This window comes from Sinohyriopsis cumingii, chromosome 18 (genome assembly GCF_028554795.1).
Source record: "Sinohyriopsis cumingii isolate HCF-2022 chromosome 18, ASM2855479v2, whole genome shotgun sequence".
In the NCBI taxonomy this organism is placed as follows: domain Eukaryota; kingdom Metazoa; phylum Mollusca; class Bivalvia; order Unionida; family Unionidae; genus Sinohyriopsis; species Sinohyriopsis cumingii.
Window position 1 is genome coordinate 100,027,418 of NC_142978.1, and position 26,893 is coordinate 100,054,310.

The 26,893-nt window shown below is 36.0% G+C and overlaps 1 protein-coding gene across 5 annotated transcripts in view; it reads left to right on the forward strand.

Moving 5' to 3' along the window:
* The window catches only part of LOC149777584 (neurofibromin-like), a 295,420-nt gene that overhangs the window by 215,943 nt on the left and 52,584 nt on the right, over positions 1 to 26,893 (forward strand). For 4 of the 5 annotated variants that reach the window (XR_016416190.1, XM_089942205.1, XM_089942202.1 and 1 more), the window contains exons 43-53: positions 1,197 to 1,334; positions 1,623 to 1,685; positions 4,162 to 4,279; positions 6,497 to 6,680; positions 8,267 to 8,354; positions 10,314 to 10,400; positions 14,105 to 14,224; positions 17,269 to 17,386; positions 21,575 to 21,733; positions 24,161 to 24,301; positions 24,685 to 24,905. Coding sequence is in view for 4 of the 5 variants with exons in the window: in XM_089942205.1 (XP_089798331.1) it covers positions 1,197 to 1,334; positions 1,623 to 1,685; positions 4,162 to 4,279; positions 6,497 to 6,680; positions 8,267 to 8,354; positions 10,314 to 10,400; positions 14,105 to 14,224; positions 17,269 to 17,386; positions 21,575 to 21,733; positions 24,161 to 24,301; positions 24,685 to 24,905 (1,437 nt within the window). In the remaining variant the exon portion in view is untranslated. The remainder of the gene's footprint in view (positions 1 to 1,196; positions 1,335 to 1,622; positions 1,686 to 4,161; positions 4,280 to 6,496; positions 6,681 to 8,266; positions 8,355 to 10,313; positions 10,401 to 14,104; positions 14,225 to 17,268; positions 17,387 to 21,574; positions 21,734 to 24,160; positions 24,302 to 24,684; positions 24,906 to 26,893) is intronic. The other variant, XM_089942206.1, reaches the window with a different exon arrangement.

Sequence of the window (26,893 nt, forward strand, 5' to 3'; positions counted from 1 at the left end):
GCATTATATGCCATCTTGACATATCAGTCCCTAACCCTCCACCTTTCTTTGCTACTAATAGAAACCTCTGTATGATAAATAGAACCAAACTAGTGCATGACATCCAAGCAAACCTAACAACTTGCCTATCTCCTACAGCAGAACAACTCTATAACTGCCTGCATTCATTGCTCGACAAACATACCCCAGCCACCAAGTGCAGAGTATCTATTCAAAAGTATTCTCCATGGTATAGCAGTGTTAGGGACCAGCTTTGCACTGCTAAAAGAGACTGTCATAAAGCTGAGAGACTTTGGCTTTCCACCAGACTCACTATTCATAAGCAAATTTATGAAGCTGCTACAAAGAACGTCACAAACATAGTCCATGCAGCGAAATCAGCCCACTACAGTACTAAGATCATGGAAAGTTCCAGCTGCAAAGAGCTCTTCAAGATTACTAACAGGGAACAAATGTACACCACTTCCAACTACCTTCCCTTTAGTGGACCTTCCGGACCTGTTTGCAAATGTCTTCCATGACAAGGTACAAACCATTAGAGATAAGCTTGACAATACAATTTCAATTGAATCGTCGTCACCATACAGTTGGGATACAGAATTTCAGTGGCAACCATTAGCAGCATTTAAACCTGTCTCTATGCATTTAGTACGTACAATTGTGATGAAGAGTGACCCAATGTCATGTGAACTTGACACAAAGACTGTGATCCCATTCAAGAGTGCTCTTAAAACTCATTTATTTTGACTGCAAGAACAAACTTAAAGACCTAATGATGTTCCCTACCTTAAATATTTTCAGCATGTTTTTTTGTTTTTTAATTTCATGGGTTTTTTTTGTTGTTGTGATAATATCATTATATATGGGTTTTTTATGTTATAGGTGTTGTTTAATGTTGTAAAGCGCTTAGAGCTTCTTAAGATTAGACGTAATACAGAGTCCTCATTATAATTATTATTATTATTATTATTATTATTATTATTATCTACAGCAGGGGCATATGTGTTTTCCAAATACAGATTTTCTCATTGGGTTTATTGAATTCTCATGACAAAAAGCACTTCATACACAGTTTTATAAAAGGGAATATCTGATTTTTTAAAAACCAATAATGGATATGTTTTTTTTATCATACATGTATTTTCTTTCATTGTAAGATGTGACTTTGAATCATTAATCTTTGTTATATCTTCCAGGTGTGTCTGGTAGATGACAACCAGTTTACATTAACAATATCCAATGAGGCAGGCCCTCTGTCCTTCATCCATAATGACTGTGATAATATTGTTCATGATATCATACATATCCGGACAAGATGGGAACTCTCACAACCAGTAAGTTTCTAACTACAAACTGAATATCCATATGAAATAACTTAAATTCATTTGAGCATGTTTGAACACCAGCATGGAAATGTTCCATTATGCCAGTTTATCAAATTTTCACAAGTTTTTGAACTTTTGTGTACCTAAATAGTTTGGTCTGCAGTGGGACATACATAAATGTTTTTCATCAACAACATTTTCTCAGAACTTTTGTATCCAACAATCTAAGTGAAAGTACATACACATTCTTCTTAATCTTTCCTGTATTTTGAGTATAATGTCTTTGGTGTATTTCAGGACACAGTGACAGTTCACACCAAGATAAGGCCCAAAGATGTTCCTGGAACATTGTTAAATGTGGTATGTATTAGCTGTCATATGACAAACCATATTACCTTTCAAAATGGTTGTTAGCATTTTGCAAAGAGACAATGTGCAAATTGTACTGTATGCAGGTCTGGTGTCTTAGAACTTTTAAAGTCACAGGTTTAAAACGAATTTTGTCCATGAATAAAACACTATTTTCCATGGCTGTAGCACACAGCCATCAGTTTTTAGCACACCCGGTCATTGACCAGAAGACCCTGTGGGTGGTCTGTTGTCCATTGTCCTTTTGTCTTCCATCCCTTAGCTCAAGTTGTTATCACTACTTCTCCTAATCTACTTTGAGAGTTACCATGAAATTTTACAAACCAATGTCCTATGATTTCGTTAAATGAAATGGTGCCACTCGTTTATTCAGTATGGTCACCATAATGACCATTTTGAAAGTCTTGTAATTCCTGTTGAAAGGCTGCTCAACGTGAAGTTTTCACTAAAATACTTCTTAGATGTCTTTTTAGTCTTACATGAAAATGGTGCCCATCCAGCATCAAGTATGGCTACCATGGCAGTCATCTTTAAAATATTTTTATCACTAATTATCCAGAATGGATAGTCATATTGACATGGGGCTTCACAAGAACACTTCTTGTGATTTCTAGTTGGTCCTAAATGAAAATGCTGCCAAAATCGCTGTGACAGCCATTTGAAAATTCTTATCATTGCTACTCTTCCTGGATCAGTGATCATTTATTTTTCACCAAAAAACGTCTCATGAAGTCTAATTGGTTGGTAATGAAAATTATTGCTGATCTGACATCCAATATAGTAACCATGATAGCTATTTTGAAAGTCTTTTTATTGTTACTGCTACATGGAACGTTCTGCCAACAGAGGCTATTAAACAGAAGACTTTCTATGGTGTCGAGTTGGGCCTAGATTAAAATGATGCAGATTTGAGGTCCATTCAAAATATTATTGGTACTCCTGAATGGAAGGTCATATCAACATGGGGTTCACACCAAATGACTTCTTACGATATCAGGTTGGTTGTTAATGAAAATGGTGCTGATATTACATTCACTGTGGCCACCATTATGACCATCTTGAAAATCTTACTGCTATTTCTCCTGAATGTATAGTGATATTTACATTGAGTTTTCATCAGATGACTTCGTATGTTATCTTGGATCCAATAGGGGGCAGCATAGTAGCCATCTTGAAAAACATGACATCACTTAAGAGATGCTTTAAACACTCAGCAGTTAAAAAAGGAGAAAGTCTTGTCTTGGATTTCAGGAAGTTCTGTTTAAGTCAGTAGAGCACAAGTCCCTTCAAGGTTAGTGAAGTTTTTAACAAATACCAAATTGGATGTTTCTGACTCTCCTGGCAGTATTATAGAATGACAGTGAGCATATTTATTTTTGAATACTGTTTCTAATGTGTATGTGTGTGTGTGTGTATGTGTATATATATATATATATATATATATATATATATATATATATATATATATATATATATATATTACATTTTTATGCTTAACTGGGAAGTTTTCAAATGAGATACAGTGTCTGTTGCAAAGATAAAAGAGACTTTACATGTAGTTGTTGAGTTACATTTAGATGTTTAGTAGTTGTTCAGAGATGTGTAGTTCAGTAATTGTTCAATTACATGTAGTTGTTCAATATCAATGATGAGAGTTTCATAAAGTTAGTCGGGTCCCAAAACACCTTTCCAGATTGTAGTTAATGTAATGCAAGCAAGTCCATTATTCATTTTATATTTATTGTATCACATATATTAACATCATAATGTCCTTTCATAGAAATTCTAACACTGTGACAACACCTAGAAATGACACATAACATGTAGTCATGTCACATGCCAGTGTCTTAGAGCAATACTAATGTGAGAAAAAATTATGTGTTCACTGTGATATATCACTGAGATGTGATGTATACTTGCTACTGTAATACTGTGTCCTATTGTCAAGGTTTTGTTTTACACTGACAACACTTAGGCATGTCACATATAAGTGTTATTGTCATGCTAATGTCATTTCATAAAATTCACTGTAAAAATGTCATATCAGTGTCACTGAGTAATGCTAATGTCATGTTTACAGTTTCTGTATTACACTGTGACATGCTTAGAAATGTCATTGTCATTGAGTAATGCTAATACCATATCATACTATTTGTGCATTACACTGTGACATGCTTAAGAATGTCACATCAGTGTCATTAAGTAATACTAATGTGATGTCATAAAGATTCTGGTACACTGTTGCATAACACAGAATTGTCATATATCAGTGTTACAGAGTCTGCGAAGTTTTCACAAATAAATCTGAATATCATTGAAGTGAAAGTTATAAAACTCAGAAAATTATAACATGCCACTGTCTGCAAGCATCTTTTGACATATAATGTTATTCCGCTAATTTCAGACCCAGTGGACTGTGACTCAAAAGAGATTCTGTTTACTTTAATTTCAATGTGATGCATTTCAGGCATTGTTGAATTTGGGCAGTTCAGACCCTAGCTTGAGGTCGGCAGCGTACAACCTCTTGTGTGCTCTGACTCAGACTTTTGACCTCAAGATTGAAGGTCAACTTCTAGAAACCACAGGTAATTCCAAACTAAAGAAGAAATGAAGAATAATAATTTATTTTCACAGTGTAATATATTTCAAACAGAAAAACAGCAAGACTCCATCCATGGTAATAAAACTTTGAAACAAATAATTGCTAGCAAAATGTCTGACAAAACAAATTTCTACATTCTGTAGATGTTGGGAAAGATTTTGTTGTGTAGAGTAATCTTATCCCAAATGTTTATTTATATTTTATGATAGCGGTGTCAGATCATGTTAATGAAGTACAAACTAGAAATGGTTGCGTTAATTTTATGCTGTTTCTGGTGTTTGTCTCGTACAAATTCTGTTAATAAAAAATAAAGGATAGCCTTTTTATTGGATAAATAAGTCAAATATTACATAATTATAAAATGTCTTAATCACAGCATTGAACTTAAAGAATTCTTGGATATATGAAGGTTTTATAAACCAGACTAGACTGCACACCATTATTGGCATAAAGTTGATTGGAATATGAATTTAATGTCTTGCCTATATTAATGGTGAAATATGAGTATCATTTTTCCATCAGTGTCGATGGTGTTTAACTCATGTGTTACCTTTCTTAAAGTCTGGTATCTTTGCATCCGTTATTTTCAACGGAAACTTTGTTACAGTATTGCTTGGTTTGTACAACCTTGAAATACCTTTAATTTGTAGGGTTGTCTTGAAAACACCTTGAATTTTAACAAGTTGCTTATATCCTTGAAAAGTCACTGATTATCTTTTGGGTTGTTCGATTTATATATACATGGTACCCAGGAAAGGCACTTTTTAAAATATGTATCAGGGTACTTGCACAGAATTTGTATTAAAATGAAAAAATTCTAAATTGCATCTATGAGTGAGTACCATACATTAAAAGTGCCTTTCCTGGACCCCAGTTATGTATTACTGGAGATATGTATTACTGGAACAACACTTACAATGTAAATTTGAATTGTTCCCAAACCGTTGAATTTTATCTGTGTTAATACAAACATTGAAACACAATCAAATATATCCCTTTTTAAATCCAGAATATTTTGTTATTTAAATATTTTTCAAAATAATTAATAAATAAATCCATAAAATGGGTTAAATTGGAGAGATCAGACAACACATAATATGGTAGCTACCAGATGAAAAGTTTTGTTTTCTATTGTGGCACACTAATTATGTTTTTTTCTTATACTTTGTAGCTGTTTTTGCTCTAATAAACAAAGTAAATTCTAGAGAAAGTTGTTTCCATAAGAAAAAAATACTTTGTCAAAAACCTTTGGAAATCCTTGAAAATACAAATATTACTTCGTGTCTCCAGTTTGTACCCTTATATGCCAGGATTCCGGGTACCTTGCCTTTATCACAGGTCACCCAACATTTAGCTGAACTTGATTCAAAAACACAGCCATGCTTCTTCCACCTTCAAACAGGAATTGAATATTTCTGCCCATGACTTGTAGTAAGGTGATGGATTAACACAAGTCTAACTCTATTAGTAACAGTTATGTTTTTATTTGGGAATCACTAGGGATAGATAGAAACACCTCACTGGATGTTTCTGTGCTTGAATTTTCAAGAATTTAGGCAATCTCATTGCAGTTATATTCAGTAAAAGAACTATGAATACTGAAAGTATTCATCTGATGGCAATTATAAAGACTCAGGCAATACAAATAATGTCAGGTGCTTGAATTTTTACTCAATTTATCATTTTATCACCTTGATGTGCAGTAATATATGTTAGAATTGCAGATTTATTTTGGTCTTGTCTGAGCTTGCGAGAAAATGAGACAAAGTTATTAATTTCCAAATTCTGTTTTGTCACATTTTATGGATGTTACTGGCTTTATCTATTATTCTGTATGCTATTTTACAGATTGTAATATCTTTACCTTTTATTTGACCTTGCTGTGCTTCGTGTTTACGTTTATTTGAAAGGATTTATCTTTCTAAAGTTTGTGAGCAGTTCTTTATTTTTACATTTTTAAAAACTTTATTTTTAGTTGGCACCATGTAGCCACTCTTGTGCTGAGGCACTTTAAACACACACCTACAAACACACACGCACACACACGTATTTGTCATTAAAATTGTTAAAAAATAAGTTTTCAATGACTTGCAGGTGATAGTGTGTGTACCACAGTATCCTTGAAAATCATTTGTTATTTCTGATGCTTTGATGTAATGTAAATGTTATAACTTATTCTTCAAGTTTGTACATATTGCAGGCTTGTGCATCCCAGCCAATAACACAATTTTCATCAAGTCCATCAGTGAGACTCTTGCAGCCAATGAACCGCATCTGACCTTAGAATTCCTGGAAGAATGTATCCAGGGCTTTGGCAACAGCAACATAGAAATGAAACACTTGTGTCTTGAGTACATCACTCCTTGGCTACCTAATCTTACCAGGTCAGTAGGAAAGGATTAAAACAATTCCATAAATTAAATGGTAGTGAGAAATGAGAATACTTTTTAATTAATAGGGGGAGGTGGGTGTTGGTTGGACTACATTTTCATGCTGAAGTATGATATTGTAAATGAAAATATAATGGCTGGTTGTTGTATTTTTATTTTAAAAAGTGCCTTTCGACTGTCGCTGGATTAGTGCTTGATCTGAAGCAAGCCTGGTAGGTTGTGTAAACCACACCAGTCCCAGTTACATGAAACATGAATATAAGTTATCTCCATTCCCCACATCAGTTGGAGGCTAACTTTCCAGGAGGAAGCTTTGATGTCCTTGTATGGACTCGAGGAGTTGCAGCTATTATATTCCTTTTTTAATTGCATGCCTGTCCTGTTCTTGATTGGAGGTTAATATTCAGGCAGGAGACCATTACCCCCTTGCAGCTTCATGGAGTAGGGCAGTGAAAGCTAAAATGTCCTTCTAAGAGCACATAATATTGTATCCATTCTGTTCTAGATTTGATGCCAAATATATTTCACTATCAGACCGAAAAGCAAACATAAAATAACAGTTCTCCCTAATGTCTGTTCTTGCGATTTATTCACCTTTTTTGTTCATTGATAGTGCCATAAATTACTATTCTGATTAAAATAAGGTGACAAACCAGACTAATTTATTTTGAAAACCAGCTGTTTTTAATCATTCTGTCATATTAGTGTTATTATACATACAGTGTAAGTTGCTATAAATGCCCTAAATATAAAATTATTATGGTTTTTTTTACTCCATCAAATACGTTTTTCAATCACATTAAGATTGGGAATTATTTTCTGCCACCTTCCAATCCTGGGCTCTCTGAAAGATGAAAAAGATTTTTCCATTTTAAAAAAAAATCATATTGTCAAGGGAAGTAACTCTTACAGACTAACTCCCCATGTTCCCACTAGGCAGCCGCTTGTATCCTTGATGTTTACTAGTTTAAACTTTGGCTTGCAACTGTTATCAGTGCCTCCAAAGAACCAATTGCAGTTTTAAAATCAATTTTAAGCATACAACATTTTAGGTGTATTGGTCATAGATCAAAAGAGCTTATGGGATGGCCTATTGTCCATTGTCCTTCTGCTCGTTAGCACAAACTTATTACGACTACTCCTATATATACATGAAAGACAAAATGTTTATCTTTTGGGAAGGCAGGATTCCAGAGGTGGCAGAGTTTATTTCTAAATGTTATTGTAATCAGTTACATATTCTCAAAAAATTGTAATTGACTAAGAATTTACTTTCTTTGCCATTGAGACAAGCATAATTTGAAATTCATAACATGCATTTATACAAAAATACAGCACTCCTTCATTATAAGGCCCTTTATTATAACACTTTCTGTTATAAGGCAAGTATTGTCATGGATCCCATTTCATTAAGTGGTAGTAAAATTATTTGTCTGATGTACCGAATTTTTAGGTGGTTTTACTTTAAGGCAGTATGCACTGTGGCTGCCATGGGTAGAATGTTGATGAGGGAATACTGTTCTTGTATTTACTACCTCCCAAAAAGAGCATGTTCTAACTTAAAAATGCCATCTTGACAGGTTTTGCAGACATTCAGATGAAAACAAGAGGCAAAAGGTGGCACTTATTCTGGACAAATTAATCACTATGACAATAGAAGAAGTTGAGGTGAGTTAACATATACTTATTCTATAAATTTTTAAGTTCATATCTGAAAATATAAGCTACTTTAAAATCATAAAGAAAATGTTTCTTCCAGATAAAGGACTCTTTGGTCATGTCCTGGTCAAAATGTGGTGGACTTTGTCCGATGCCATATTTCTCATTGGGACAGTGTGTTACTCATGTCTGTCTGATCAAGTTTTGTAAAAAAAAAATTGTTTCCACTCAATAGCTTTTGAAGGATTTTTTATATTGAAACCAGTTTGGAATGAGGTTTACATGAAAGAAGGATTAAGTCCAGTTTATTTTGAGTTTCCAGCAAAATTTTACAAAGTTACAACCTCATTTTAATTTAAACGTTACCTCAGTTGTATTACATTGCCTAGTATGAGTTGTTTGAACACATTTTTAATTTGTTAAACTTTTGGATATGAAACAAATGTATTATATATATAGAAGTCATTTAGCATATTAGTTTTGGGTCAGATTGCAAAGCAGTTATGGTGTATGGATTGATGTCCATTCATCCATCCATCCATCCATTCATCCATCAAAGTTTGTGTTCATGTCATTCACTCAGTCACTGTTACTTGTAGAATTACATAATGGGGTATTAACAAGTTCTGGTTAATAGTGTGTTGTTCACTGAATCACCTTGAAGTACTCCTCATGCAACTGTACACAGTTTCTCAGTCTTATTATCCAGTGTGCTGTTCACTGAATTCCCTTGATGTACTCCTCATGCAACTGTACACAATTTCTCAGTCGTATTATCCAGTGTGCTGTTCACTGAATTCCCTTGATGTACTCCCCATGCAACTGTACACAATTTTTCAGTCTTATTATCTAGTGTGCTGTTCACTGAATTCCCTTGATGTACTCCTCATGCAACTGTACACAATTTCTCAGTCATATTATCCAGTTATTAAATGCCAATTTGTATTCACTTTTTGGTATTTTATTCATATACGGGAAAACTTCACAGTCAGTCTCATGGCAGTATTCAAATCCTCTGCCCAGTCAGTCTCATGGCAGTATTCAAATCATCTGCCCCTTAGCAAATCATTGATAATTGGTGCTAAAGCAGGTCTGTTTGGAGGTTGTGGTATAGTTTTGTATACTGTGCTCCTTTATAAAGTTGGTCATAATTGCTGATGTGTATTCTGGTGCATTGCAGTACATGTATACATCGGGTACTGACTGGTTGTTGTGATAGCATTCCATAACATTTGGCAATGCTTTGGAGGCATAAAAATGTCCAGTGACACTAGCAGAATCAAGCACATGTACCTGGATGACTGGTCCATTTGCATTGAAAAATAATGCTGATAAAAGCACATACCCAACTCGAATCCCCACATACAGATATTACATGTCAGTGATCTGTAAAGGCAAGTGCCATAGACCACTTGGCCACCCTTTGACCACTTGGCCACCCTTAGACCACTTGGCCACCCTGAGCTGCATTGCCATTATAGTCCTATACCATTGTATGTAATTGCATTGTACCGCAGTCATTGGTGGAAACTAGAATGCTGTAATTTCATTGTTCGTTGATTTGTACTTACTTTTGATGAGCTTGATTTCTATTGGTTGGGGTTTGTATTTGGATTATTGTCTCTCTCACATAAATAGGTATTTAGAGGAGTTAATGTAAGCGAAAAAAAATCTACAAAGACTAATGCCTGTGAATAAAAATGAATTTTCTTTATTCATGGTGTGCAGTCTAGTCTGGCCATATGGGTACAGTTTTCTTGTATGATGATATATTTTACAGCTTGGTTGAAAAACAAGGGATTGCTGTAAGTCTCTTCAAATAAAGCCAGTGTTTCTTACATGCTGATTCTCTGTTCTGATTCATGTATTTTATTTTGTTTTTGAATTCATTCATTTAATTTTTAAAAGAAATCTATGTTGATCCATTATTATTATTTGTCATGCTGTAAATTGTTATTTCCCTTACAGATGTATCCTTCCATCCAAGCTAAGATCTGGGGCAACATTGGACAGGTGGCAGACCTACTGGACATGGTCCTGGACAGTTTTATCAAAGTCAGAGTCAAAATATTACTTTGTTTTCAAGGCAGATTCACACCAACATTTTGGGTCAGAAAAAACACAAGTACATATCAGGGGGCTTGCAGGAAAGGTTGAAGACAATTGGACATAAATCTTCAGTTTGAATGCCAGGAATAATATTTGTTTCTATGAATTATTTTCATATAAACATAGACATCTTCATAGATACGATTGTCCAAAAATGTTTAATACCAGTTGAAAAATTAATACTAAAATGCGCATATTCTGGGCAGTATCCAGATTGAGATTATTTTCAGGTTTGTAGTGGAGGTTTTCAGCTGGAGTCAGAACTGTTCTATTAGCAGGTTTGTAGTGGAGGTTCTTGGCTGGAGCCATGAACTATTCTGTTGGCAGGTTTTGTAGTGGAGGTTCTGGGCTGGAGCCAGAACTATGCTATTGGCAGGTTTTGTAGTGGAGGCTCTGGGCCTGATCCAGAACTATTCTACTGGCAGGTTTGTAGTGTAGGTTCTGGGCTGGAGCCACAAAAATTCAATTGGCAGGTTTGTAGTGGAGGTTCTGGGCTGGAGTCATGAACTATTCTATTGGCAGGTTTTGTAGTGGAGGTTCTGGGCTGGAGCCAGAAAAATTATGTTGGCAGGTTTTGTAGTGGAGGTTCTTGGCTGGAGCCAGAACTATGCTATTGGCAGGTTTGTAGTGTAGGTTCTGGGCTGGAGCCAGAACAATTCTGTTGGCAGGTTTGTAGTGGAGGTTCTGGGCTGGAGTCATGAACTATTCTACTGGCAGGTTTAGTAGTGGAGGTTCTGGGATGGAGCCAGAACTATGCTATTGGCAGGTTTGTAGTGTAGGTTCTGGGCTGGAGCCAGAACAATTCTATTGGCAGGTTTGTAGTGTAGGTTCTGGGCTGGAGCCAGAACAATTCTATTGGCAGGTTTGTAGTGGAGGTTCTTGGCCTGATCCAGAACTATTCTATTGGCAGGTTTATAGTGTAGGTTCTGGGCTGGAGCCAGAACAATTCTATTGGCAGGTTTGTAGTGTAGGTTCTGGGCTGGAGCCAGAACAATTCTATTGGCAGGTTTGTAGTGGAGGTTCTGGGCTGGAGTCATGAACTATTCTGTTGGCAGGTTTTGTTGTGGAGGTTCTGGGCTGGAGCCAGAAAAATTATGTTGGCAGGTTTTGTAGTGGAGGTTCTTGGCTGGAGCCAGAATTATGCTATTGGCAGGTTTGTAGTGTAGGTTCTGGGCTGGAGCCAGAAAAATTCTATTGGCAGGTTTATAGTGGAGGTTCTGGGCTGGAGCCAGAACTATGGTATTGGAAGGTTTGTAGTGGAGGTTCTGGGCCTGATCCAGAACTATTCTATTGGCAGGTTTGTAGTGTAGGTTCTGGGCTGGAGCCAGAACAATTCTATTGGCAGGTTTGTAGTGTAGGTTCTGGGCTGGAGCCAGAACAATTCTATTGGCAGGTTTGTAGTGGAGGTTCTGGGCTGGAGTCATGAACTATTCTACTGGCAGGTTTTGTAGTGGAGGTTCTGGGCTGGAGCCAGAAAAATTATGTTGGCAGGTTTATAGTGGAGGTTCTGGGCTGGAGCCAGAACTATGCTATTGGCAGGTTTTGTAGTGGAGGTTCTTGGCTGGAGCCAGAACTATGCTATTGGCAGGTTTGTAGTGTCGGTTCTGGGCTGGAGCCAGAAAAATTATATTGGCAGGTTTATAGTGGAGGTTCTGGGCTGGAGCCAGAACTATGGTATTGGAAGGTTTGTAGTGGAGGTTCTGGGCCTGATCCAGAACTATTCTATTGGCAGGTTTGTAGTGTAGGTTCTGGGCTGGAGCCAGAACAATTCTATTGGCAGGTTTGTAGTGTAGGTTCTGGGCTGGAGCCAGAACAATTCTATTGGCAGGTTTGTAGTGTAGGTTCTGGGCTGGAGTCATGAACTATTCTACTGGCAGGTTTTGTAGTGGAGGTTCTGGGCTGGAGCCAGAACTATGCTATTGGCAGGTTTTGTAGTGGAGGTTCTTGGCTGGAGCCAGAACTATGCTATTGGCAGGTTTGTAGTGTAGGTTCTGGGCTGGAGCCAGAAAAATTCTATTGGCAGGTTTATAGTGGAGGTTCTGGGCTGGAGCCAGAACTATGCTATTGGAAGGTTTGTAGTGTAGGTTCTGGGCCTGATCCAGAACTATTCTATTGGCAGGTTTGTAGTGTAGGTTCTGGGCTGGAGCCAGAACAATTCTATTGGCAGGTTTGTAGTGTAGGTTCTGGGCTGGAGCCAGAACAATTCTATTGGCAGGTTTGTAGTGTAGGTTCTGGGCTGGAGCCAGAACAATTCTATTGGCAGGTTTGTAGTGTAGGTTCTGGGCTGGAGCCAGAACAATTCTATTGGCAGGTTTTTTGTGGAGGTTCTGGGCTGGATAAAGACCAAGACTTTTGGAAAGTTTGTCGCTGGAAAATTTACAACTGTAGTGTCTTTTTGTAAACATTTCTTAATTTAACAGTCTACTCATCACACCAACATTTGTTAGACTGGAATATTGAGGTTTTGGCAAAAAATAAATGGTCAATATGATATTTTTTTTATAAGAAAATATACAGCTTCCAACTCCAACAGCATTTCCCAGAAACAAAACATGCATTTTAAAACGCTGCTACTATTTGCATTGCTTTCCTTTTCCGGGACATAATATAAACTCTAAAAATTCCCTTGTCCATTTACTTTATTAATTATAAAGAGCATGATCCCAGTCTAACCCCCTGGTCATATTTCCTTTATATATTTGTTTTTGTAATGATGTGATAATTTCTTGGGATTTTATTTTGGTTGGAAATATGTCAGAAGGTATTCTGTAAACACTTTAAATGCATTAAAATATTTAATGGATTTTTAAACAATCCAGTGATATTAGACATGAAGTAAAGATGTGTTTAACTAACATGTTCTGGATGCATAATCAGTAGTGATAAGACCCCAACAGTAATGCCTCAGATTTGTTGCTTCAACAAAATGGCTGGAAGTGAAACAGTTACCTGTAACTACAGAAGTTAGCACATATACACACCACTCCAGTGGCTTAGTGGTTAGAGTGTCCACCTCAGATGCAAGAGGTTGTGGGTTCGATCCCCAGCCGAGTCATACCAAAGACTTACAAAAATGGTACTAACAGCTGCCTTGCTTGGTGCTCAGCATTAAGAGGTTAGTGTTAGGACTGGTCGACCTGGTGTCAGGATAATGTGACTGGGTGGGTCGTCATGCTACATGTCTGTGGCATGATGCCCCAGTGCTAGACATCACTTTAAACTGCCACACTGCAGACATCGTAGCAATGTGACTGAAAAATTGTTAAAACTACATTAAAAAATCCAAATCACACACACACACACCACATATACATGTATATAAGTTAGATCCAAAATGCAAACTATTGCAGTGTGCCAGCAGATCTGGGTCTATGCAGTTTGTTAGGACTGATCAGTATAACAGATATGTAAATTGCGACTTGTTTGCATTTTTAGGTCCACAGACAACATAGACCCTGGTTTACCAACTTGTACAGAGTACATGTAAATTGTGACATGTTTGAATTTGTAGTTCACATTGATATTTCTGTACACTGATGGATAAAAAGTTAAATGGTTAGATATATAGATCTATTAATTGAGTGATAGATTTATGTATGTTATAAAATTCAAGGATAGATTATTGTAGCAGTGTTGTTGCATGTTTTCAGCGAAGTGTGACAGGAGGACTGGGGTCAATCCAGGCAGAGATCATGGCTGACACAGCAGTGGCACTAACTTCTGCAAATGTACAGCTGGTATCCAGGAAAGTTATTGGCCGACTCTGTAGGGTATGTCTTACATTCTGATAAAAATTGTTTAGAAAACTTCATTATCCAGAAGAATAAAAACAGTTAAATTAAAAATGAAGGTTTACTAAAATAGTTTTATTTGTCCTGTAAGAATAAGGAACTTTCTTTCTTAGTTAAACTGGACTAGTTACATTCTTTTCATGTTGAATTCTGCATGTTGGCATCAGATATGAGTACATGGATATTGATTTACAAGCAATTGAGCCATCCAGAATTGACATGTTTATAACCAGAAACAAATCTTACAATCATATTTCATTTTACCGTGGACCTATGTAACCAACTTGTACAGTAGCAATTAAGGCCATATGAAAACAATTGGTGCATCAATTATTCCAATTCCAGAAGCTTGGATATCTTCAGCTTTCATGTCCAAATGAACATTAGTTTTCCTCAAGAATTGTCTGTAGTTTTGCTTTCTACTTTACCTTGCTGCCATTTTCACCAGATGAGAGTATCACTGACTGTCTTCAAATGTATTATTTTATACTAAGAAATTGTATTTTATTTACTTGTCTATAATACTGGTGCAGAATACTTTTCTTGCCACGTGTGGCAACATAAAAGCTCCTGCTCCATAATTATATCCCACAAAATTGTGATTTTTCAGAATTGTGTCCATATAATTTGGAATGTGGAATATTCCTTAAAAATGTTTGACAATCCCACAAAAATTGGATTGGTTGGCTTCCTTGAGATTGATTGATTAACCTGAGAGAGGTCTGCCTTTCTGGTGCCATGTCTTCTGACCTCTGTCAGTAGGGTGGGTGTTGATATGAATGCATCTCTTTTCAAGTGCTGATTATTAACAGCCATATTAAGCTGCCCAGTTAATCACATGGGCCATATGAAGGACACACGGTACTAATTGTATGGAAGAATGGGAGCCAGTCAGGAAATGGGCGAAGATAAAACGGAGTATATAGGTTTGGCAGCCAGGATTGGTTGATAATGAAAGTTAGATATTAGTAAAAAGAAAATCTTTTGAGAGCTTAACCTAGTTGTAACTGAAAAAAAAAGAGACATTGTTTTATTGATGGAATTTTAGTCCTTTAACAGTCTTGAGTTTGGAACACTCATTACTGTAATAAGCACCTGACTCATTGGTGCAGAATTGAAAGCACATGTTTCAAACACATGTAAGTCTCGAAGATGCTGCAACTCATATCCTTTTCTCTACACAGAAGGTGACATCCAGGTTTCTTCTATACTGATAAATATAGGTTTGATCATGAACACTAAAAATTTAAAGTTACTGAATTTGTATAGGTTTACTATGGGGACTGATTTTCACCGTGTTCAGCCTGCAGATAAAAAGTTGTTTTCTTTATGATGAGCAAGTATGTCATACCTATGACATTTTGAAATGCTAAGAGCTTTTAGTACATGCACAGAGGAAAATTTTGACATTCCCTGTAATGTCTCTATCAACATCTTCGACCTCATTGTGAAAAACTGTTGTGTGTGTCTGGAAAACTGGTTACAAATTTTATGAGAGTGGTCAATGTAAAATGAAAGGCATGTTAACAGTTACGTCTTGGATCTGCTTTGTAAAGCCAATGGCTTGTAAGTGGCTTGACTAGACTTAATAGAGAGTTTTTTCAAGGGATAGCTGGTCTTTTTTGACCAAGAAGTCAGTGATGTGGGAACCTGGGAGGTCACTGACAGAGTTGGCAGGAAGAACTCTGGTGGCAGATGCCATAAATCTTAAATGCATGAAACACTAAATCTTCCATGGACATCGTTAGATAGAAAAAGGAAGATGGTGCTTGCGAGCATGAATCTTAAGAGTCAGTTGACAGAAACAGCCTGCAATGGGTATGATGACAGCGATTGCAAGGCATGGTGTGGGGAAAAGATTATTTCCAGGTGTACACTGAACAACAATAGTACAGGAATCATGAAGTTGTGCATTGCAATTAGGATGGCAGTGAGCAGCTAACTTGTGATACAGTATGCATCAAAATACAAAACTTTTAATACACGATATGTATTGACAATACATATTTATTGCTATACAAGCATGAGTACTTGTTAACTCTTGTTGTGTTGGCCATAATAGACATAAGACTGGCACATTTTTATAAATTTATTCCCAACCATAAGTCTTCTGGTGAAAACTCCATGTTGATAGAGGCTTCTGTTAAGGATAAGTAGCAACAACAAGGTTTTCAAGATGGCTGCTGTGGTGACAAAGTTGAATGTCTGAGCAGCAGCATTTTCATTTGACCTTGAGATAATTCTGCGTATATTTTCACATCAATCCTTCAAATAGTATAGGAGAAATGTCAACAACAAACTTGGATGGATGGGGAGACGTCATATGACAGGTAATGGATGGCAGCCAAAAAGGCTATACCATGAACTCTGTAACCAGTAGAAGCTTTAGAAAAGTTGAACTGTAAGATGATGCTAAATAGCATGTCCTTATGAAGTTAGTGATTGAACTTCTCAGTATTTGTCTATAATGAAGATAAAATGAGATAAAATCAGAAAAAAAATAGTCTTGAATCATGCTTCTGGACTTCCAATTGCACATTTTCCAGCTTGATAAATGCAGTATATGATATTTTGTTATACCTTAATGAAAACTGGTCAAACTTAAGGAAGCATTTTGCTGCCTTATTGAGAAAGCCTTGTTAGGGTTGGCAGGTCTATCACCCTTCCATGCTCTTTCAAAAGATATATTTGTGGAAAAGCAGTACATGTAGTAACATGACAAGATTTGGCACCAGTCTCTTCATCCAAGGGGAGACCACTAAAGTTATATTTCCACCTTGTCAAGCAGACAACATTTGAGCAATTTTATTTCTAAGTCAAGCCAAAGATAGTGATTGCCTTCATTTAGTGTGGTAGGGCTGGATTTGCAAGGTAGTGAATGTACACAATAAATATGATTGGGTAATTATTACTAAAGTAACTTGTTTTACTCTAAAAAATTATTTTTTGTGCTATAATATTGACAGAAAATTCAGATTTTATTGCATTCTGTGACATGAAGACATTTTCTATATTGTTTCCAGTTGATAGACAAGACATGCACCTCCCCCACACCTACCCTGGAGCAGCACCTGATGTGGGATGATATTGCCATCCTTGCCAGATACCTTCTGATGCTGTCTTTCAATAACTCACTGGATGGTAAGTCAGTTATTTGCATCTGTACCAGATACCTTCTGATGCTGTCTTGCAATTACTCAATGGATGGTAAGTCAGCTATTTGCATCCTTGCCAGATACCTTCTGATGCTGTCTTGCAATTACTCACTTGATGGTAAGTCAGTTATTTGCATCTGTACCAGATACCTTCTGATGCTGTCTTGCAATAACTCACTGGATGGTAAGTCAGCTATTTGCATCCTTGCCAGATACCTTCTGATGTTGTCTTTCAATAACTTGTAGGTTCGTCCATTGTTATTAAGGTACTAGGTGTTAACATTATGAGTGCTTAGTTGCAATAGTGACAGTAAAGACAGTTTTGACATGGATTTGGGAAAATATGACAAATCTATATATGGGCATTTAATATCTAACAATTAATGAAATAAAAACAAAAAGTTATCTACATCCAGAAACAGAACCATTACTCAGAGACAAAAGTCAGAGGCTTAATTCAAAGAAGACATACTGGCATTAACTCTATAAGCAAAGTGTGTAACCCGGTCACACCAACTTGAAAAGATGACAGCTTTGTGATAGGGATGTAATCACTGTAACATCGAGGGAAAAACATCACAAGTCTTTAACACTATCAATCTAATCCTGCAAACGATTCTCTCTTGCTGGTTTAATAGACAAAGACCTTGTTCACCCCAAAGCAATACAGATTAACTCTAAAGACAAACTATATTTGTGACTACTACACAACTTCAGCACTACAGTGGCAATTACTGATGTACATTAGCCTGGTTTATGGCTTTTACAGACCTGCCAACTCTTATGATTTTGCTGTATGTCTTACGACAATTACCCTTAAAATATGGACTTGTGTCATACTAGCAAAAACTACAGAAAAATGGTTGTTGCCGAAAAATCCGGATAATTGGTTCATCCGTGTTTTATTTGTATCCGGGTTTCATCTTAGAATTAGTGAAATTAGTCAGGGAACCAGACTAACTTTACAGCAGCACCCCTGACACTTTAAAACGCACCTATTTGTTGATGTAAAGCGTCTGCATGATCAAACTGTTGATTATAGAATTTTTTAAAATGGCGTCCAGAAAGAGATGCATGTTTAAGACGAAAGGGAAAATAAGCTTCTAGAAAAGTGTTAATAATCAACACAGAAGAATAAAAAGAAGTATTCAGATTCTTGTGAATAAAAGCTGGAAAGGACACAATTAATTTATTGGACATCACGTGTCAATTTGAGTATGTCGCATGGTGGGAGACATGATTGCCATCGTCATGTGAAACGAAAAAGAATTTCCAAGAATTATGTCAGGCTGAGAGAGAGCAACGAGCCATTGAGCTGCATAGGGTTAGGAACTAGAGTCTGTGCAACTGTACTTGTGGTAAATAAAGTCTACGCATACTTTACAAACTTTTCAGTTGAACATAATGTTTATCGTCGATGCGTCAAACTTTTAATTACGTTTTCCTGCTTTACAATAGCATTTATTGATATTTGTTACACCTTACTGAAAACCGGTGAGTCTTATGGAGAAAAAAATCAACTTCCTTACTGAGATGGACTCATCAGGGTTGGCGGGTCTGCTTGTATCATCAATTACTGGTAACCACAATCCTTTTTTTTATATATATATTCTTTTTATGTTTTTTTTTTATCAGGACAGTCATTACTAATCAATTGGTCGTTATTACAAATGATTACATATAGGTCAGTGGTGTCTATGTTCTCACAATATGGTCATTCATAGGGATACTGGGTGTCTGTGTTGTCATGATATGGTCATTCATAGGGATACTGGGTGTCTGTGTTCTCATGATATGGTCGTTCATAGGGTACTGGGTCCTGCTCACACATATATGCTTTATCTACGATAAGGCCAGGAACCCTGTGGAAATAATCTACATGTACTTTAGTCTGGTTTACAACAGAAACTATAAAACACTATGAGCATACCTACAAAATTTCATATATCGGTAGCCAGCCTATTTTTTTTTTAGAACAGTATAAGCGGTTGTTGTTTCAGGATTAAATAAAGGTCAGTGGAGTTTATCCTTATTTTTGCCATGCAGTCATTCATAGTGTCAAAATGCATATTTTGCCAAGACATCGCAGTCACTGGTCACATTCAGCAGGTGGTCGATCTCGACAGCATTTATATAACAAAATTGATCCGTGCATTACGATTTTGGTCAGAAATGACAAGTGGTCACTCATAGCAGGTTTGACCATTATGTACAAATACACACATACATATATTTAGGAATTGTTTTTGTTAATAACAAAATTATATATGACATTTAAAAAGTAATTTGTTTCATCTATCTATAATCCAAGAATTATTTAAAGTTTCATAGTTCCACATAGATTTCAAGATATTATTATTAGATATTCTTGTCATCATTGAAAACACATAATTTCTCATTACTTCTTCAAAACTGAATACATTATAGTTGACAAACATGGTAATGGGACTGTTCCATCTTGGAAAGCTTAATTGTAAATAATGACTATTGTTACAACCAAAATATTAATTTTCTTCCATACATTTACTAAAGTTTTCCACAGAGGCGTGCAATACTTTGTGCAGCAATACAATTTAAATAATCTGATTTTGATAGATAAATTTTTTTTAAATGTTGTTTGAGATACAAGGACAGAATAAATGGACCTGTAAGTCCCTTTTGAGAGTCCCTTGTTCTAGCCCATTTACACGAGCTAGGAGTCACCCTTCAGTATTTGATTATTAAAATGTTGGATTATGTCAGGTTAGAAAATAGAACAAGAAATATGATTGTGAAGGGGGGTTAATGTGTTACAGTTCTTTTTAAAAATTGCTAGAGTACTGAAAGAAAGTGTTTGTTTTTAAATATGGAAAAATGATGACCATTTTTTTTTTAAACATCCAAATTTTAAAAATTTGGAGATAATTGGTGCAAAATATCACAACACATTCTCTCCCCTGGACATAACAATTTTATGGTAAAAAATTTACCTTTTTGAGGACAAACATCTGCTAAATCGAACTTTGTTGGATTACCTGGCCTTAAGGCCAGTCAATTTCATGGCATTACCCTGCATCTGTTGTGAATTTGTCAACAGTTGCTATCTTAAATCCTCACACCACCTAACCAATTTAGACCAATTTAAATCAATTTAGACCAATTTAAATCAATTTAAACCAATTTAAATCAATTTAGAGCAACTTAAATCAATTCAGACCAATTTAAATCAATTTAGACCAATTTAAATCAATTTAGATCAATTTAGACCAAATTAGAACAATTTAGACCAATTTAGATCAATTTAGACCAATTTAAATCAATTTAGACCAATTTAGATCAATTTAGACCAATTTAAATCAATTTAGACCAATGTAGATCAATTTAGACCAATTTAAATCAATTTAGACCAATTTAAATCAATTTAGACCACTTTAGAACAATTTAGATCAATTTAGACCAAATTTGGCACAGAGAAGCCTGATATGAAGAGACTTCAGATTTATGAAAATGATGCAGAGCCACCATCAAATACTTTTCCTAAAATATTAAAAATCCTTTTCAGTGACTTGTTAAAAAGAATTGAACAGAATGAACCTGAACTGTCTTTATAGGATATATGACATGATTCCCACTTTACCTACCTATTTGGAGATTACCCTACCCCACTGAAACATGACTTTAAGTCCTTTCTATTAATTTCTCTTTCAAATACATTACCCGATCACATTAACATTAGGAAATTACTCTCAGCTACCTTCAGCCCTCCCTGAGAGACAAACAATCAGCATCCCTTCTGTATTATAGATAATGGGAAGTAACTCTTGCAGAATAACTCCCTTGGTTCTAATAGGTGGCCACCTATATCCCGGATGTTTACCAGTTAAAGCTTTTGCTTATAATGGCAAACATTGCCTTCAAACAATCTCTTGCAATTTAGAATCAATTTCTACCATCCAACATTTTTTTCAGTGGTATGGCATACCTGGTGTGCACTTTTGCATTTTTCCTGGAGAATTTATTCATGTTTATGCCACTGTGATTTTAATCAGTAACACTGACTTTTTCATTGGTGCAATTGCACTGTGCTGTAAAATTTCAGTTTATCACACACTGTTGTCATCGACAGTAATGCAAGGCAACTTTTTGAACAATTTGAAAATTTATTGTATGCACTTGTTTTTTCTTCTTTCATTAGAGATGTCAATCAAGTGCAAGAAATGCAGAAGCTTTTATGTCACTGGGGACAACCACGAGACAACCCTTGCCTGCCCAAAATGTTCTTCCTCACACCCATGTAACATGTATCATGTGGGCAGAAGACGTTTGGTCCTGCATCTTGTAAAGGCAATTGAAGGTCAGCACAAAAAAAATGGCACACTCTAAATCTTCTGAATATGAAGTATTAGGTATTCAACCAAACTTGGAATCGTTGACCAATTTTATGGTAGACATTGATACACTGTCCCACCTGCAACAAAGATATGCAAAACTGTACCCATGGGTAATGATCACTTCAGATCCAGTCCAAGCTATGCCATTCAGTTCTACCCAAGCTATGTTGCAGTCATGCTGAAGAGTTAGTTGAGTGAAAGCAGGGCCATTTTTAAACCCAATTTGGCAACCCACTGGGCATAAATCCCTTTCCCTGGCTGTGGGCGGACTTGGGAACGTTGAAGCTGAGCATGTAGGATTACCATGTGCCTTGCTGGCCATACAGGCCCAAAAGTTATATTATTTACTGTATGCTGTTATGGCTGCAGACCAACTCATTCAGATGTCTGGAAAATCAATGTATAGCTTCATCAATCATGAATGTGTCATCATGAACAGCAGGTCTCTTGACAGTTCCTACAGTGATGGCATCCTGTGCCCAGCAGAAGGCATTAGCAGACCAGCTGGACCAACAATATCCTTATCAGTACATGGCTATCTGACATCACATTTAGTACCATTGAGTATAGTCCATCTGGCCTAATTTAATCAATGAGAACAGAAACAACTTTAAATGACTTCTGAAAAACTGCTTAACAGAATGTTACCAAATTTGACAGCATTTGGGAACATAGGCCTCTCAAGTTTTGTAAATATTATTTTGCATATATGAGGCAGGTTTACCATCAAAACAGGCCACCATTATGAAAAAGAAACAACCTTTAAATGACTTTTAAAAAACAACTCCAGTTAGGAGAATTTGATCAAATATAAAAAAAAGCTTTTTCGGCATAAAGGGTGGTCCAGATTAGTACAAATCCATCCAGAGATACAGCTGGTACAAAAAACTTATGATAACTTCTTATCAAATAATAAACAGAATTTGACCAAAATTTGACAGAAAATGGCCTAGCTTGAAGTCCTTGTCAGTTTATACAGCTGATACTAAAAGCCTATGATAACTTATTATCAAATAATAATTAATAGAATTTGACCAAAATTTGACATAAAATGGCCTAGCTCCAAGTCCTTGTCAGTTTATACAGATGGTACTGATCTGACAAAAAAAATGTGACTGCTGTTGCAAAATTTAAAACATATAAACAATATTTTTTTAAAGTGCAGGATAATTAACTTTGACAGAAAGTATCAAGGCATACAGGCCTTTCAGTGTTAAATATATTATGCTGATGTGCTGTAAAATATGGGTGATGGTAGAAGAATTGAAAACCTTGAAACAGTTGTTTTCATCATATAAGCAATCTTCAGCAGAAATCAAAATCAAAAGCATCCTACTGACATGGATTTCTTGAGCAACTGCTCCTGTCTATGGTTATGGGTTGTTTTGACAGCTGTCACAATTGTGTATGCAAACACCCACAATGAAGTGCATGCACCTTGTGACACCACTTTGGTTCTCTAACCAACCTGTGTCAACATCACTTATATTCAAGATAAATTCTGATTTAATTGCCAATTAGGTATTGACTTCATTGAAACGATACATAGATTATACTTGATATCAATCGCACAAAAAACCAAAATCAAGCTGGAGATTCTCTGACTTATTTTAGAAGACCGAATAGTGAAGTTGAACTACAATCACGCATATTACTGTCAAATAGTAATGCTTTGATTTCTGACAAACAGAAAGTAATGTAATTTTTAATTGTTTTGGTGTATATGGTGTCCCCAAGATTGTCATCTTGATAGTGTATTACTGAACAATCATCCTCAGGTTTAAAGTTAGGGAATTAAATTTCCTGTTATGTGTATTATGCCAGAACTTTTATATACAAATACATTTTGCAAAAACAAGAGCTTGTGCCAAAGACAGTCGATGAACGAATTTCAATTAGTTTGGTCAAATGTTGTATTTGTGGTGGTAATGGTGATGGACAGAGGATGATATTGTATGAAAGTGAAAACTCCTCGGAGATGTTGTTTCATCTTCAGTGTATTAAAATGAAACCTGCCTAATGAATCATGACTTCGTGTCAAATGTCAAAACAGTATTCTTGACATGCTTTAGAAATATGAAATTGTACATTGAAGATTAGATTTTTAATCTGAATGATAACCAAATGATTTCAGACCATGAACATTGAAAATCATTTATTTATTTTTATTTGTTTGTGTATAGGTTTGTTTATACATCTGTTTATTGATAGCTCTATTCATTTATGAAAGAATAACAAAAGATGGATGTAATTTTGGTTTTGGTTTGTGTGGCTAGGGAATCAAACTGGAGGACCTGGAAGTGCGCATGTCTGATGATGTCACATGAAACAAAGTAGGTGAGCAATCTCAGATGCACTTGAGCTGAAGAATGTTTTAATTTTCTTTTCAGTTGCCAGCCATCTGCCATTTTTGTTCCACATAGTGACACTGTTGGTGTGTACTGGTCCCCTGTCATTGAGGGCTTCAACGCATGGACTTGTCATCAATATCATCCATTCCTTGTGTACCTGTTCACAGCTGCATTTCTCTGGTGAGTTGAGATTCGTTTTATCAGGTGCAGCAGAAATTAATTATCATTTCAGCTTGCAAGCAAGGTATTGTTTTTGTAAGATTAAATTGGGTTTTCTGATTTAATTAAACATTAGCGCTAAAAAAGTTATATCGTAAATGATAAACACAACTTTGAAAACATTGCTGCAGATGATAAAGATATTCTTGTGTTTTATTGGCTTTTGCAGTCAGAATGATGCATTTTAGGGGACATTCTGTATTATTCATTAGTCCAGATCAGTGAGAAAAGAAACAACTAATGCACAAGTCAAATGGGGAAAAAGTGAACAATGAGATCTTTTGCCACAAACTTGTTTTCTTTATATCTTTCACTGATTCATTCCCTATCTAATTGCATTACAGAAGGAACACAGAAGGTGCTGAAAATGAGTTTGGCAGAGTTCTCACTGCCTAAATTCTACCAGTTGTTTGGCATCAGCAAGGTCAAATCTGCTGCAGTCAGTGCATTCCGCACCAGCTATCGTCCTGGGGACCGATCTTTTACTATGTCTGCACCAGAACACGAGAAAATGTCCCTTTCTTCACTAGAGACCATTGTTGATGCTCTCCTGGAAATTATGGAGGTAAAATTAGTAATAAGAATATAGTCAGGTTAAATTAAACCAAAAGTGATTATGTTCACATTGAGTTATATCCATCTAATAATGTAATCATGCATGCATCTAAGTTTGTTGTCATACTACTCCTAAATTACTTGTTGTCATACTACTCCTAAATTACTTGTTGTCATACTACTCCTAAATTACTTGGAAGATTATCATGGAATTTGACACATATTCATCCTAAGGTCATCTAATTGCTCCTAAATGAAAATGGTTACTTGGACATCCAACATGGACACCACCATCTTGAAAATCCTATCATCACTCCTCCTGAATGGATAGCCATATCAACATGGGGTTTTCATTTTAAAAGAACTTGTATGTATAATGTCCAGTTGGTCAGCAGAAATGATGCCGATATTTCTGCAATGGTTGTCAGCTTAAAAATCTTGCAGTCAGTACTCGGTCTAAATGGAAAGTCATATCAACCTGGGATTTTCACCGACAGACTTCTTATGATTTTAGTTCTAAATGAAAATCGTGCTAATATGATCTCCAGTGTGGTTACCATGGTGATTGTCTTAAAAATGCTATTGGCACTACTCCTGGAAACCCTCAGCATTGGTATTGTGTGATATCAATATTACTCCAGCATTGATATTGTGTGACATTATTAGTACTCTAAAATTGGTATTGTATGACATCAGTAGTACTCCCATTTTATGACATGGACTTCTCAGCAAAAGGCTTATGATTTATAGTTGAACCTAAGAAATAAGTGAAAATGGTGCCAGTCTGACATCCAATATGGCCTCTAAGGCAGTCAGCTTGAAAATGTTATTATCGCTGTTCCTTCAAGTAAAAAGTGATATATCAGCATGGGATTTTCACCAAGAAGACTGCATATGATGACTGGTTTGTCGTAGATGAAAGTGGTGCCTGTCTGATTTCGAGTGTGACTACCAAGGCAGCTATCTTGAAACTCTGGGATGGATGGATGGATGGATGGTCATATCGACATGAGGTTTTCCCCAAAAGTGTTCTGTGTTCTATTGATTTTTTGAAGGTACTAAACAAAAATCTTTCCATTCTGAAATGCAATATGGCCACCGAGGTGGCCACATCGAAAATCTTGACACTTTTCCTCCTGAATGGTTGTTGTTCCAGGGTTTAACTCCATTTTTCAACACAAGATAGGATATGCATGGCGGCCAGTATAAATGGTGGAGGAAGAACCCTGGAAAACCCAGGGAAGAACCACCGACCCACGAGAAGCTACTGGCAGGCTTTCCCACATACCCATAATAGCTGAGCCTCGGACTCAAACCCATGCAGACAGAGGTGAGATGGCATTGATCTGGAAATTATAGTGACATGGGGCTGGAGACTTTTAATTCGTAATAAATGAAAAAGATGTTATAACATTGAATGTGGCCACCATATGACATCCAGTGTGACCATTATGATGGCAGTATTAAAAATTCTGTTGTGAGGTTATCACATGGACTTATTATATCTAGATATGGTGTTGATATTACATCCAATATGGCCACCACATTAGACATCTTGAAAATCTTGTTATTGCTCAATAAATATCAGAAATGGTTTCAACACTCACCAATCTTATTTTGGAATCCTGTAATATCCATGTGGCCATTAGAGCATTAGTTTTTTGAAGGACTCGTGTTTAAATCTGTGTTTGTAATGAGATAAATAGAATATTTTGTGCTTATTAGAAATGAAATTTATTCAGCACTTTGAAAGATGCCAATCTTTTGCTCATCAAGGTTAGAAAAGAAAGAAACCTTTCAGCTTGTTTTACAATGTTCAGTAAGAGTGCGAACTCGTGTAAGATCCTGTACATATGATTTTGATCACAGTATTATCTTACTCTGTTTCTGTTTTTATGTATATATATATATATATATATATATATATATATATATATATATATATATATATATACTTTTGTTCAAGTTGGATCCAACTGTGTGTATATATATACTTTT